The 15321-nt window shown below is 38.6% G+C and overlaps 1 protein-coding gene across 2 annotated transcripts in view; it reads left to right on the top strand.

The window, feature by feature from the left end:
* TBC1D4 (TBC1 domain family member 4) overlaps nt 1–15321 on the top strand; it is a 228868-nt gene that overhangs the window by 144320 nt on the left and 69227 nt on the right. For both annotated transcript variants that reach the window (XM_004371420.2, XM_004371418.2), the window contains exons 5-7: nt 7602–7734; nt 12840–12931; nt 13202–13312. In XM_004371420.2, coding sequence (XP_004371477.1) covers nt 7602–7734; nt 12840–12931; nt 13202–13312 — 336 coding nt within the window. The remainder of the gene's footprint in view (nt 1–7601; nt 7735–12839; nt 12932–13201; nt 13313–15321) is intronic.

Below are 15321 nucleotides of genomic sequence, written 5' to 3' on the forward strand. Positions count from 1 at the left end.
CCGTGGCCGGAGTAGAGAGCCAGGCCTTTCTTCTAAGGCACCTCTGAGTAGACTTAAATGTCCAGCCTTTTGGTTAGCAACTCAGGGACTCCACACACAACTTAGACATATACAGATAATCCAGTCAGCATTCTCCTTGTTTCCATGCATGTTACAAAGACAGCATATTGTGGTCATCTCTGCTTAATTGCTGCCTTTCATATTCCCATGTTGACAGTGTGCAGTGAAGAATAATGAAGAAGTGGAAGTGAATTGGTACAAAGGCTCTTTTTGACTAGTGCTTTCCAGTTCTCACCTTTTTTCTCTGGAGAATATATTACTCCCATCACTAACAATTTGCCACTCTGGAGAGTTCTGTTTGAGTCTCATTCTCACTCGAGATAAATAACCATACCTATGAAATGTCCACATGTTAATATCCCATATAAGGAACCACTGCCTAATAGATTCATTTCAGGACTGGAGAGAGAAATTTGAGAATAGTCATCATATAAATGATAGTTGAAGCCATGGGAGTCCATGGCTTTCATGGGGAGGAAAGAGAAAGAAAGCCAAAGAGAACCAATGAGAGAACAATGGAAAATACTAACCATTAAGAGATAGTAAAGATTTATCTAGGATATTCTGCCACACATGTCATCCTCTTCCTGGTCTATACCTCACTTCTTCTCTCCTCTGTCCCTTCTCCTATTTAAGACCCATTCTTTTATGTTCTTCATTCTGCTGATACTACATTCTACTGTGTTCTGGAACCCTTACTCTCCTACCTTTCTAGAACTAACTCTTGATTCCATAATTTTTAATTTGGTAGCACAGTCTACCAACTACCCAATTTTGAAACCATAATGCATTCTCTTTCACCTCCACTATCCAGTTGTTCACCAAATCCTATTGACTCAAAGTTACAAGTGTCTCTCATATTCTTTTTTTCCTTCTCTTCCTCTTTATCAGCAACTCGATTCTGGGCATTCATCTTGTTTACTTGGAGTACACTGTTAGTATCCTAGAAAGTTTCCCTGCCACTGGTTTAATCTCTCATTTATCCATTTTCTATATTATGCTAGAATTTTATTTCTCAAAAAGTTTCCTGACCTGTTCATGCCTTATTATTTAAAGAATAAAATCCAGACCTCCTAGCGTAGAAGTCAGGTCTTGTACATTCTGCCCCAGTCTCACTATTGCTGCTCCGTACTGAGACCTGAATGCCACACCCTTTCATGACCGTGTCCTTGTGCTTGTTATTCCATCTCACCTACTGTTATCTAGCCAGACCACAAACACTAGTTTGAAGATTGATGTGACGGTGCTTTTATCTTGGTTTAGTGCAGAACCAGCAAGTGATTAGTGCATGGGACACACAAATCAAGGCTATAAATGAGTAACTACAGCTGTCTGAAAGGAGCCCTGCTGGTGCAATGGTTAAGTGCTTGACCACTAACTGAAGGTTGGTGGTTCGAACCCACCCAGCTGCTCCTCGAGATCTGCTTTTGTAAAGATTACACCACACACATCCATTGCCATCGAGATGATTCTGACTCATAGCAACCCTATAGGACAGAGTGGAATTTCCCCATAGGGTTTCCAAAGAGTGGCTGTTGGATTCGAACTGCCACCCTTTTGGTTAGTAGCCGAGCTCTTAACCACTGCGCCATCAGGGCTCAGCCTAGAAAACCCTACGGGGCCATTCTACTCTGTCACATGGGGTCACTGTGAGTCGAAATTGACTCAACGGCACCTAACAACAACAACAGCAAGCAGCTCTCTGAAGCCCTGTGTTGCTCACAGAGGTGCAGCTGAAGTTCAGAAGTTATTGTTTGCTATGCAGAGTGAGGAGTCCACCATGGCAGAGGAGAACAGAACCTTTTATACTGTCAGGCTAGGGAGGGGTCATGTCAGCCTCAAGGGTCCCTTGGTACTGAACACGGCAAATGTTCAGTGCTTTAGTTAATCTGCTTTCACATTCTCTTTCTTAGTGCCTCGTTGACTGGAATCCCCTCCCCCTTTTTTTCTCCCACATAATTTTCAGGATCCAGCTTAAATATGACATTCTGTTGAAGCCTTTCCTGACTCCTTCAGTTCATGACTGACTTCCTTTAGTTTCTCTATCCTCGGTGCTTTTACCACACCTGGTTCGTAGGTGGTAAATAGTATGTACCAATCCCCACACTAATTGTTCTATTTACAAACCATCTACTCCAGTAGGTAGTCAATTTCACAAGGCTGGGACCGTGTCTTATTTGTGTTATACCTACACAGTGTGTTTCTAGGATAGCAGGTGCTTGATAAGTGTATTTTGAATGATGGAATTGAATGCATTACCCTTAACTTCAGGTGATCATTTTCTAGGTGGTGGTTATAATCTTTGGTAACTGGATCACCTGCACCAAAAGGAAGACTTATGAAAACCCTTCTTATTTCCAATCTCTTTTACAGGTTTTGTTTTTAGTTTTTAATTTTCTTTTTTTTTTTTTACTTTTGTTTAGCCTTTAGGCATGTAGAATGAGTTTTGAAGCAGGGAATCGTGGTACAAAGTGTGGGAACATGCTGCATTTTTCCTCCCTTAAAAAGCTCTGTGTCTAAGGCAACAGACTAGACTGGCTGTGAATGTCTTCCTATTACACTGAGGTTGTATCAGCATGTCAGTTTTGGCACCGTTATTCTTAAGGACAGGCCCCTGCTAGTATTGTTAAAGCCTGGTTTACTCTAATATCATCAGAAAACCTCTTAACTGAATAGTGAGGCATGAGAGCTAGAAGCTAGAAGAAAAATTAAATGTCAGTTTCCCACGTAGTAGAGGATGGCTTAAGCAACTGACATAGAGAACAAAAACCAAGTAATCAATTAAATATTGTAGGTCTAAGTAGTATTATTGATGTGGCCTTGGCAGTTGTGTAAGAGAAGGTATTGCAAACCACACATGCTGACCTATCTTCTCTGAGCAAAGAATACAAAATTAGCATTTTGTTTTACTTCTTTGTAGCATGTTATTAAATGCATTTGCTATGAATTTATAAGTGTTTCAGATAGGCCCTGGAGGATTACACAGGAAGTTTAGATACCTAAAAAAATTCTTTTAACAATTGTAGGTAGGTCCCTTAATCTTGTTTAATCAACCCTTGAGATCTGTAGGAACTATCCTTTCTTAAAAATGCCTTTTCCAAAATTGGTTTGAAAGATGTGAAAAAAGCTCAAGTTATTAGTACTTAGACAAATAAAAAATATAATCCACAGATGCAGACAAAAAGTTGGCAAATATTCCGCTGAAGGAAACAGAAGACCCAGGATACTGGTTCAGTTGGTGGAATTCTCACCTTCTATGCCAAGACCTGGGTTCAGTTTCCAGCTAATGCTCCTTAGGTGCAGCCACCACCTCTCTGTCAGTGGAAGTGTGCTGCTATGATGCTGAACAGGTTTCAGTGGAGCTTCCAGACTAAGAGGTACTAGGAAGAAAGGCCTGGCAATCTAATTCTGAAAATCATCCAGTGAAAACCCAATGGATCACCGTGGTCCGATCCATAACTGATCATGGGGATGGTGTAGGACCGGGCAGCATTTTGTTCCATTGTGCATGGGATTACCATGAGTCAGGGGCCCACTTGACGATAGCTAACAGAAACAATACCCAAGTCTCAGGATTTACATGAATAGTGTGGGGCTAATAGTTAATGAAAGAAGCATGGTCCTAGAGTGCACTGATAGAAAAATGAGGTTCAAAGTCTAGAAAGTTATCTTTTTCTTGTATCTTGTGTTGATTATACTCTTAAACTAGATCTCTAACCATTAATGACCAAGCAGTGTAAGGAGGATAAGTGGGTGAATGAGACAAGTTCAGGTTTGGTATCTACATTTTAAGAGATGAAGAAAGTTGCAGATGTTTTAGAGAGAGCAGTAATCTATGAAAAGTTTCTCATTTGGGAAAAATTGAAGTAAGTGGAGTCATTTAACCTAGGAACAAAACGTATAGGGCATATTAATGAGTAATTTCTTTTATAAGGATCAGCACAAAGCTGCTCCTATGAGGTGGAAGTTAAAGATGTCCCAAATGTCTAACTTTTCCAAGCTGCTGTACCACTCCACCATCTCTAACATCAACTACTCCCTTTTGCCTCAGTACTCTCCCTCCTGTCTTTGGTTCCCTAATTTGCACCAACGTCTCACTGACTTCATGAACCATGTAAAGGAAATGGCTCACGGGGTTGTGGAGGCTGGTAAGTCCCAAATTCTGGGTCAGCACAGACTTCTTCCTGGCCCTCTGTCTCTGCCAAAGGCACTCAGCTTTCCTGTTCCTGCTGGTCTCTGCTGCAGGTCTCTCCTCCTTTGGTGGTGGTGGGCTCTCCTCTCTGCTCTGGAATTGGCTCTCTTTTAAGGCAAAACTGACCAGTCCCCTCAGTGGGCCACAATTATCTTATTTGCACTGCCCCACCCAATCATCTGGGTGGGAGTCACAAGACCATGGCTAGAAAGGCCACACACAAAAGTCATTAATTGCACTGCAACGTAACTTTAGACAAGTGAGTACTGAAGAATTTATATCATAGAATCTTGGAAGTGTTGTAAAGTCCAACAAATATAGAGAGCACGTCAGTGTGTGGGCGATTAACCACGGGAATAAATAGATTATTGTCTCCTTGTTAACAGCTGTTAAGAATAGGATTAATTACATTCTTTCTTGGATGATTTGAGTGCTAAAATTCCCCAGAGACCTTGAGTAGCTACTCTTGTAAAGTTTTTACACATTCTCTGGTTCTTAGACCTCTTCTAAGATGCTATAGAAATACCTAAATTTGGTGTAAAATGTTCATGAGTATTGTTTTCTTTATGAATTTTCCCCTTAAAGTCATAAGTTGGCCTTTGTCCTAATTGATGCATTTTACTAGGGAGTCTAATGGTAATGTCAAGAATACTTCTTTCTGTCTGAATATGATTGATTTATCTTTGCCCATTCCTTTGCTTTAAACCTTTTGACATGACCTGTGATTTTTTTTTTTTTATCTAGACTAAAATAATTAAGTATTCATAGTGCATTATTTTGAACTTTATGTTGCCTTGATTCCATGATAGAATTTATAGGCCATCTAAAAAGAGTGACAGTTTTTTTTTTTCTGTTTAATTGTTGTACTTTAAGTGAAAGTTTACAATTCAAATTAGTCTCTCATACAGAAATTTATACATACATTGTTATGTGACCCTGATTGCTCTCCCTATACTGTGACAGCACCTTCTTCCTTTCCACCCCTGATTTCCTATGTTCATTCAGCCAGCTCCTGACCTTCTCTGCCTTCTCATCTCACCTCCAGACGGGAGCTGCCCATTTAGTCTCATGTATCTACTTGAGCTAAGAAGCACACTCTTCACGAGTATCATTTTATGTCTTATAGTCCAGTCTAATCTTTGTCTGAAGAGTTGGCCTCAGGAATGGTTTTAGTGCTGGGTTGACAGAGAGTCTGGGGGCTATGCTTTCTGGGGTTCTTCCAGTCTCAGACCATTTAGTTTGGTCTTTTTACCAGAATTTGAGTTCTGCACCCCACTTTTCTCCTGCTCTATCAGGGACTTTCTGTTGTGCTCCCTGTCAGCGCGGTTATTGGTGGTAGCTGGGCACGATTTATTTCTTCTGGTCTCAGGCTGATGCAGTCTCTGGTTTATGTGGCCCTTTCTGTCTCTTGGGCTAATAGTTTCCTTGTGACTTTGGTGTTCTTCATTCTCCTTTGCTCCAGGTGGTTGGGACCAACTGATGCATCTTAGATGGCTGCTTGCTAGCTTTTAAGACCCCAGATGCCAAGAGTGACAGGTTTTAAAAATTAAAACACTTAACCTTTTAGAAGTCAAATAAAGGTTTTAGTAATATTTGTGACCGAGAGAAGTTGGTAGTCACATGGGGGACACCACTGAAATGGCTCCTTGTTTCACTTCAAAATAGAGAAGAAAACTTGAGAGTTCAGTATTTCCTCTGGAGACCTTCTACAAGGCAGTATTATTAAATAACAAATAAACGCATATGAAAGCTATTTATACTGCTAAACAAAATGACTAACCCTTTAAGTGCCTTAAAATGAGAAACAAGAAAATAGAAATAAATGTCATCTCCCTGAGTAATTAAAATTACTTTTGAATACATAACAAGGCAAATGAAATCAAAATACTAAGGCATTGAGCATGCAGTGCTTTTATTTTTAATTATCAGCAATTCTTTTTAAAAAAATAAACCACAAAATCACAGATTTTATGAATAATTTATTTTTATTCATAGAACGATGTGAAATTATTTATCAGCCTTTTTTTAGATTGGTAATGTAATTAAAGTCAACTGAATAATGGCTGACTGCTTAGTGTTGGATATTCTCCTTTCAGTAATATTGGAAGAGTAAAGTTTCTTTTTATTCTATATTCCTTGCACATTCGAATGCAGAAGTAGATTAACCCATTGCCATCAAGTCGATTCCAACTCATAGCTACTTGATTGGACAGAGTAGAACTGCCCCATAGCGTTTCCAGGGAGTGGCTGGTGGATTTGAACTGCTGACCTTTTAGTTAGCAGCCAGTCTCTTAACCACTGTGCCACCAGGGCTCCAGAAGTAGATTAAATATTTTAAATAACAACTTATTCTTTACTAGGCCATAGGAAAAGTAGAAAAAGAATCTAAAAAATTTTGTTTACCAAGTGTGGTAAATGGTTTTGAATATCAAAGTTAGTGCAGAGGAGGGCCTTAATTTTTCAAAGCTCCACGATACAGGTTTTAAAATTTGATCTAAGTCCTACAGAGTGTGGAAAAACCACACCTTTTCATTGGTGATTGTGTTACAGAGAAGATGGGGCGGCACAACCTGAAGTAGATTTAACAATGTGTGAAGATGAGCTATTAGTTGACTTCAGAGAAGCAAGCAGGAAACTAGAAGTTTAGATTCAAACTTCTTGATCGTGTCGTGGAAGAGGAAGAAAGGAGATAGATGGCAGTTTTCAAGCTGGTGGCCTAGTGGTGGGACTCAGCTATTAGACAACACCATGTCAGCACTTCTTATCATATGTAGAATGATAACAACTTAGCAGCCACTTGGAAGTAGATAAGATCATCAACCTTCATATACTTTCCACCTTTTAATTAAATTGAACTCATTTTCCCCTAGAACATAAATACATTTTGTTTGTTTTAACACTAAAAATAATCCAGAAGAATAAACTACAAATAGGACACCTGTTAACACAAGTCAATGTTGAACCTATTTTGTTGCTCCGTATATGTTACAGCAGACAAAATTTCCAGACAGGTATTTATCTGATAAACCACTTAATTAAACAAAGAGCTGATCAACTAATTAAACTGTCTGTGGTGGATAATACTCAGTGGCATTTGAAAGTAGCCTTCAAATAACAGATTAGTATTCTGTTACACACATTAAAATGGTCTTATTTCATCCAGCTTTCAGTTATATATATAGAAGACCTAGCTTCGAGACTTAATATTTTCTTTCTGCCAGCTTTCTAATCATCAAAATTCTATTATTAATTTCTTTAGTGTCAGCAAAGTCTTACGTTGCTGTTGAGGTTTTAACGTGTTACCATGAAAGCAACCTTTTCTAGACCTGAGTTTTGTTTTTTCTTGTAGGTTGATGAGGTAATGCTGACTCTGAAACAGGCTTTCAGCACGGCTGCTGCCCTGCAGAGTGCCAAGACCCAGATTAAGCTGTGTGAGGCATGCCCTATGCACTCTCTGCATAAACTATGTGAAAGGATCGAAGGTATGGTATGACTTGCCCTTGGCAGAAGAGGAATTTGCTTTGGCCTTTGGGAAATAAGAATGTCCCTACTGTCGTTAAATGGTTCTTTGTTTCTGTTTAAAACAAGAGCCCAAAGAATCATTTCTCATGTCTGGTCAAATCTAAATGTGCTGTCAATCTCTCCTAGAAGCTGCGTGGTTTTTTTTTTTTTTTTTTCTTTCTTGGTCTTTCTCTCTCTTTTTTTTGAATTTTCAAGGCAAAATCAAGGAAGGGACTTGCATTTCCCACAGTTCTTAAGACTCTGCTATGTACATATTGGGAACTGACCAAATATTTGTTGAATGAATGAAGAGAGGCAAAACTATCGCAGAAGGTCAACGGCTAAATTTGTTCCCTGTCCCCCTCACTTGATGCTGTGTTCTTTTTCCCTAAAAGTTTAGAGCTGTATTGAAACTTGCTTGGTTTTTGAGTAACATTTGTAAATGACAGAGAGATAATAGTGACTCCATACAGCAGGCTGACTTTTGTTTTTTGTTTTTGACTGTGTTCTGAGAACGAGGGTGGAACATGAACAAGAAGTGGAATGGGTGACCCTGTGACTTACCTTCCCTTTCTCCTTGTTATCCATACCAACAACAACAACAAAAACAATGTTACGAAGTACTGCACAAGGATCACAATTTGATAAATGCTTGTTAAGCATCTACTGTGTACCAAGCAATGTGCTAGTTACAGAAAAGATTGAGACTTGGACCATGGCTTTAGAAAGCTTACATTCTAGAATTCTAGAGTGGAAGACAGTCATGTGAGCAAATAAATCCAATTCAGTATCATGGGTGTTATAATAAATGGCAAGAAAACAGAAAAAAAGTAGAGAATGGTCATGTTATTATAAATGCAATTGTGGTTGCTGTTCAGTAGGCAACAGAATCACCAGCACATGGCAAAATCAGTGATAAACAGCAGTGTTTATTGAATATCCATTAAACTAAGTGAGGAAGGACTATTTAAATATAACATTCAAACTTTACAATTTATATTTATACTTTTCCAGAATGCATATTATTTTCAAACACACAGAAAAGATTTATAAAAATGGAACATTCCTTGGGGTATGATAAAGCGAGCATTATAAATCTGTGGGGAATGGCTAAATTATTGAGGAAATGCTATTGAATCAATTAAATATCGAAAGGGGGAAGATTCCCTACTACTTATCCTACTCAGATACATTCTAGATGAATCAAAATCCTCATTGTAAAGAAACACAATATTAAAATTGTTAAAAGAAAATAAGGAATAATACTCCTTTAAAGAAGGAAGGCTTTATTAAGGTACAAAAGATTTGGCATCTTGAAAATTTAAAACTTCTACATAACAAAACTGCTTATTTGGAAGTTAAATGATAAGCAACAAATGAGTTTAGCAGATTGGTATCCAGAATTTGTATAATCTATAAGAAAAAATAAAACTGCCCGGTAGGAAGGTTGCAAACATCATACACAGAAACACGTCTCACAAAAAGAATTAAAAAGACCAATAATGAAAATGAGAAGATGCTCATTTTCATTAGATGTCAGTGAAGACAACAATAAAATAGTCATCAGATTAACTGTTGATGAAATTGTAGGGAAATCAGTACATATGTAATGCTGATGGGAGTATAAACTGGTATAGCTATTTTGCAGGGCAATTAATAGTAACTCATTAATGTGAAATCACATATATCCTATTACCCAGCAGTTCCATATCTTGATAAGAGAAACTCTTATATAGATGCATATGGTGACATAGTTTGTATAGTTTGTAAATAATGGAAAATTGGAAACAATCTAAATGTTTATCAGTAGGATAACTGAAGTATGTTCATATAATTAATCAGTTAATGGGAGTGAATTTGAACTGTGTGTCCACTTGGATACGTCTTAAAAATATATTATTGAGGAAAAAAAGTGATTTGCCAAATAACATGCACTTTAATGCTATCTCTAGAAAAATATATAAATAGTACGATATATTTTTCTGTTTAAAACCTATTAAACCTATTAAAATCTATTTTTAGACTTACAAAGTAGCTGTAAAATACTCCAGAGTTTCCAAATATCCCTCACCCAACTTCCCCCTTTGTTAACAGTTTATGTACCTGTGGTTCAATTACAGGAAATTAACATTGGCTCAATGCAATTAACCAAACTAATCACTTCGTTTGAATTTCACCCTAGTGGTGCAATGGTTAAATGCTGGGCTGCTAATGAAAGATCTGAGGTTGGAACCCACCCAGTGGCTCCACAGAAGAAAGACCTGGCAATCTGCTCCTCCAAAAATTATAGCCTAGAAAATCCTATGGGACAGTTCTACCCTGTCACATAGGGTTGCTATGAGTTGAAATTGGCTCAGCGGCACCTAACAACAACAACAGTTTTCCCACTAATGTCCTTTTTTGTTCTAGGATCTCAATCAAGATCCCACATTGTGTTTAGTTGTTATTTTTCCCTAGTCTCCTGCAGTCTGGAACCATTCCTCAGTCTTTTCTTTCTTTTATAACCTTAACACTCTTGAAGAATATTGGTCAGTGATTTTACTGAATGTCCCTCAGTTCAGCCTGTGTAGTACTGTCTCATGATTGTACTGAGGTCATTATCCCGGGCGAGAATTGCATCCCTCTCACTGCATCATATCATGGGGATCATGATGTGGACAAGCTCTTACTAGTGATACTGGCCTTGATCACCTGATCAAGGTGGTCTTCTCAGGATGCTTTACTATAAAGTTACTCCCATTCCTCCTAGAGTCAACAAATATTTTAGGGAAGGTAGTTTGAATCGACACAAATCTCTGTTCTCTGAAACCTTTGCTAATTCTAGCGTAAAAACCACCAAACCAAGCCCGTTGCTGATGAGTTGATTCTGACTCATAGCGACCCTATAGGACAGAGCAGAACTGCCCCATAGGCTTTCCAAGGAGCAGCTGGTGGATTCGAACTGTCGACCATTTGGTTAGTAGCCGAACACTTAATCACTGTGCCACCAGGGCTCCAATTCTAGCATAGATCCTGTCTGCAACAATTACCAATACCATGTATTTTCTATGAATACATGTAGATATATGTGAAAGAATATAAAATAGGCTAAAAATATACATGACAAACTTTTAATAGTATTACGTCTAGAGAATGAGGGGGAAACCAGGATTGAGGATACTAGACAAAGGCAATTTTTAGTTTTATCTATAGTGTTTTTAATATTTAAAAAACATAGAGCTTACTAAATTATTTGGATAATTAAAAATAAAGCAAAGATGTATATTTAGAGAAAAACTGGCAGGAGATATACCTCAAATTTTAATAATGACAAGAAAATACTCCTTTCTGAATATTAGTTTTCAAACTTCACACGATAGAATTGTTATTTCTACGTAAACAAAGCTAAAAACTTAGGCATAAGAAAACAATATTGTACTTCTGTTTTTAAAACTGCATTCTAGGTATGTTTTAAAATATGTTTTCTGTTACTAAAAAGAAGTTTTAAATTCTCATGAAAGTTGGCAGTCTCTGTCACGAACTGGCTTTAAAACTGTAAAACAGACCAGTTGCCATTGAGTTGACTCTGACTCATGGCAACCTCATGTGTGTCAAAGTAGAACTGTGATCCTTAGGGTTTTCAATGGCTGATTTTTTGGAAGTAGATTGCCAGGCCTTTCTTTTGAGACACCTCTGGGTGGACTTGGATTGCCACCCTTTTGATTAACAGCCAAATATGTTAACAGTTTGTACCACCCAGGGAGTTTAAAACCATAGGGGAGCTATAACAGGTGTGAGGGACTCTGTTTATATGTATACAGGGCTGCATCTCAGTTTTGTGGGGCCTGAAGTTTTTATAGTTTTAAAGACCCATTTTAAGAAAAAGAACACAAAAGTATGAATGCAGAATTGCTATAGGCCCTGCCAAAGTCTTGAGGGGGCCCTGAAACTTAAGCTTCACTAGCTTCAAGGTTTGCATATATCTGAAGGGAAAAAAGGAAGGGGCTATGCTTACTGGAAAAAGGCTTCACACTAACAGGGTTGTTGTGGTGGTGGTTTTCCTAAGGCCTTGGGCAACACCCTCTTATATGGTTTTTTTTTCTTTCTGCCTTTGACATCAGGCAAAGAAAGCATTAGATAGGGCAGTGCTCCTATGAAAAAAAAAATCATTGCTGTCGAGTCGATTCCGGCTCATAGTGATCCTGTAGGACAGAATAGAACTGCCCCATAGGGTTTCCAAGGCTGTAAATCTTTATGGAAGCAGATTGCCACATCTTTATCCTACGGAGCAGCTGGTAGGTTTGAACTGCTGACCTTTAGGTTAGCAGCCAAACACTTTAACCACTGTACCACCAGGGCTCCTCCAGTGCTCCTCTAGTAAGAATAAAAGTAGTAACAATAAAACAGATAGTTCTATAGGACTCACCACGTGCTGGGCACTATTGTATTTTCATGTAATCCTTCTAAAAACCCGATAAGGTAGGTACTGTGTTTGATCTTTATTTTATACTTGAGGAAACTGAGACATCCAGACGCAGAGTGAGTAGGCAACTTGCCAAAGTCATATTGCTCTCAAGGAGCAGAGCCAGGATTTGAATTTGTGTAATCTGTTTTCAAAGAAACTTGATAATCTTCCCTCTGAGAATATCAGAAGGGAAGGACTTCAGGGCTCAGCTGCCCTGAAGCCTCTTGGCATTTGTGTTTCCCAACAAGTTTTTTTTTTTTTTTAAATCTGAGTAAGATATGTGAATTTGAAGCTTGTTTTATGCTGAGGCAGAAACTATGAAGCTGGTAGAACCACATTTAGATTAAACACAAATAAGGGTAGAAAGTTAGTGAGAAAGATATTGCAAAGTACCTAGATGTCAGTATTTCATTTCACTTACTCAGAATTATAGTATTCCTGTCAATACATTGGCGCCCTGGTGGTGCAGTGGTTAAGAGCTCGGCTGCTCACTAAAAGATTGGCAGTTCGAATCCACCAGCCACTCCCTGGAAACCCCGTGAGGCGGTTCTACACTTTCCTATAGGGTTGCTATGAGTTGAAATCAACTCAATGGCAATGATTTTTTTTCTTTTTTCTTGTTTTTTAAATCATTTTTCCTAGGTCTCTACCCCCCAAGAGCCAAGCTGGTAATACAGAGGCATCTCTCATCTTTGACAGATAATGAGCAAGCTGACATCTTTGAACGAGTTCAGGTAACATCATTTATAGTTCTCCTAACTAAGATATAAGAAATGAGAATCAGGTTCTGTTTTTATGAGCTCTTTTTCACTCCTCTGTCTGAAGTTAAAGATGTACAGTGATATTTAATAGTAACTAGAATGTTGTTGCCAGTGTTGCTTTTAACAGCAGTTAAAATTTAAGCTTTATTTATGTTTGTCTGCCAAAATGATAAAACTAAGTGAGAATCAAATAAAATGAGAGGCTCTGTGTTGCTAATGTCTCTTGGTTTGTCTGTTCAACAGAAAATGAAGCCAGTCAGTGACCAGGAAGAAAATGAACTTGTGATTTTACATCTGAGGCAGCTGTGTGAGGCCAAGCAGAGGACACATACTCACATTGGGGAAGGCCCCTCGGTGAGACGTTTTCTTGTTGTCTGGTTTGTTTTGTTTGTTTGTCTCATATTTAGTCAAAATATTGGATGAAGAAGGCATTTCTTTACTTTGAACTCTTATCTTTTTGAGGGCAAAAATCTATCATACTTTTTTGCCCTGGTATTTCAGGGGTTCTATAGGAAATTTTAGCAGACACTGTCCCATGGAGATAAAGTAGTGATGGTTTTAAAATGTAAAAACATTTATGATTTTTATTATAAAAACAGAAGCCTGGTGGCACAGTGGTTAAGCATTTGGCTGCTAACCAAAATGTTGGCAGTTTGAATCCACCAGCTGCTCCTTGGAAACCCTATGGGACAGTTCTGCTCTGGCCTGTAGGGTCACTGTGAGTCAGAATCGACTCCACGGCAGTGGGTTTGGGTTTTGGTTTTTAGTATAAAAGCAAGGATGAGAAATGTTCATGATTTAGAATGAAAGTATATTTTTAGTTAGTCCATTATTCTATATCAGTGTCTTATGAACATTTATTAAAAACTTCGTGTTGTTGTTCGTTGTCGTTGAGTCAGTTCCGACTCCTGGTGACCCCATGTGTGCAGAGTAGAACTGCTCCGTAGGGTTTTCAAGGCTGTGACCTTTCAGAAGCAGATCGCCAGTCCTGTCCTTGGAAGACAGGCCTCTGAATGGGTTTGAACTGCCAGCCTTCTGGCTAGTAGTCAAGTGAGTAACCATTTGTACCACCCAGGTACAAAAGCTCAGGAAAAAGCTTAGACAGCCTGAGTGGTAAAGAGCGAGGGCGTAGTGATACGTAAGTGGCAGCCCTAGCTGCAAACTGAAGGATGGTAGTTTTATGCATGTGGGTTAGAATGTTTTTCCATCTGCATACGAGTAAAGCAAAGCCATCAGCAATAGCAAGAGAATCATAACATAATTACCTCTTAATAACACTAGTTCAAGTTATAGCTTTATTTCAACCTATATTCAGAACAAATCATGTATCACTTGGTTAGTACCCATTCCTTCATTTAGTCATTGAACAAACACCTTTTCAGAACCTTCTATGAGCCACACTGTGTGCTTAGTTGTAACAACAACAACAACAAAAAAAGATAAGCGAACAATGTTCTCTCTGGAGAAGGGTTCAAACATTCTAAACCCATTGCCACTGAGTCGATTCAGACTCATAGCGACTCTATTGGACAGAGTAGAACTACCCCATAGGGTTTCCAAGGAGCAGCTGGTGGATTGGAACTGCTGACGTTTTGGTTAGCAGCCAGGCTTTTAATTGCTGCACCACCAGGGCTTAACATTCTGAAGGGGAAGGCAAACACATAAGCAGATAGTGTAATAGAGGCAGTAAGTGGCTTTTAGAAAGTAATTTGCAGGGAGAGCAAAAGCAGCTACTACATCTGTCTATGTTTTAGAGCTTGAGTGGAGAGTAAGGGTGGGGGAGTATTAAGGAATGCAAGGAGATGAGTATTTTGTAAGGGCTAGAGTTTTAACGGACATAAAGTTTGCTCATCAGGGAAGTCTAGGGAATGTGTTTTTAGAAAGCAACGTTGAGCACAATGGCATGTAGCGGCATGACTGAACATATTCCTTGCAGGCACTCAGAAAGGTGAACTGATTTTTAGGGTGCACTTGAGGGTAGGGGGAGCAAGGCTGGAAGGTAAGCAGCAGAAGGATGATGAAGGGCCTTAAGTACTAGACTGGACATTGTCATTGAAGGATTTCAAGTAAAAGCACGAGAATATCCGATTTGCACTTTAAAGATAATTCTTCTGTCACTGTGATGGTAGATTTTTAGGGGAGTTAGTGGATGAGGGGGTTCGGAGTGTTTGGACAGAAATCACATTCTCCAATTAGGAGAATTTTGTAATAGAATATGTGAGAAGTGATGCATTTAGTTATTGCATAAACCTTTATCAAATGCATTCTATGTACTAGGTAATGGGGATAAATATCAGCCTTGTCCTTTATCTAACTGTGTAGAGGACAAACCAACATAGAATCAAATCAAATAAATTACAACA

Source organism: Trichechus manatus, unplaced genomic scaffold (assembly GCF_000243295.1).
Source record: "Trichechus manatus latirostris isolate Lorelei unplaced genomic scaffold, TriManLat1.0 scaffold00013, whole genome shotgun sequence".
Lineage (NCBI taxonomy): Eukaryota > Metazoa > Chordata > Mammalia > Sirenia > Trichechidae > Trichechus > Trichechus manatus.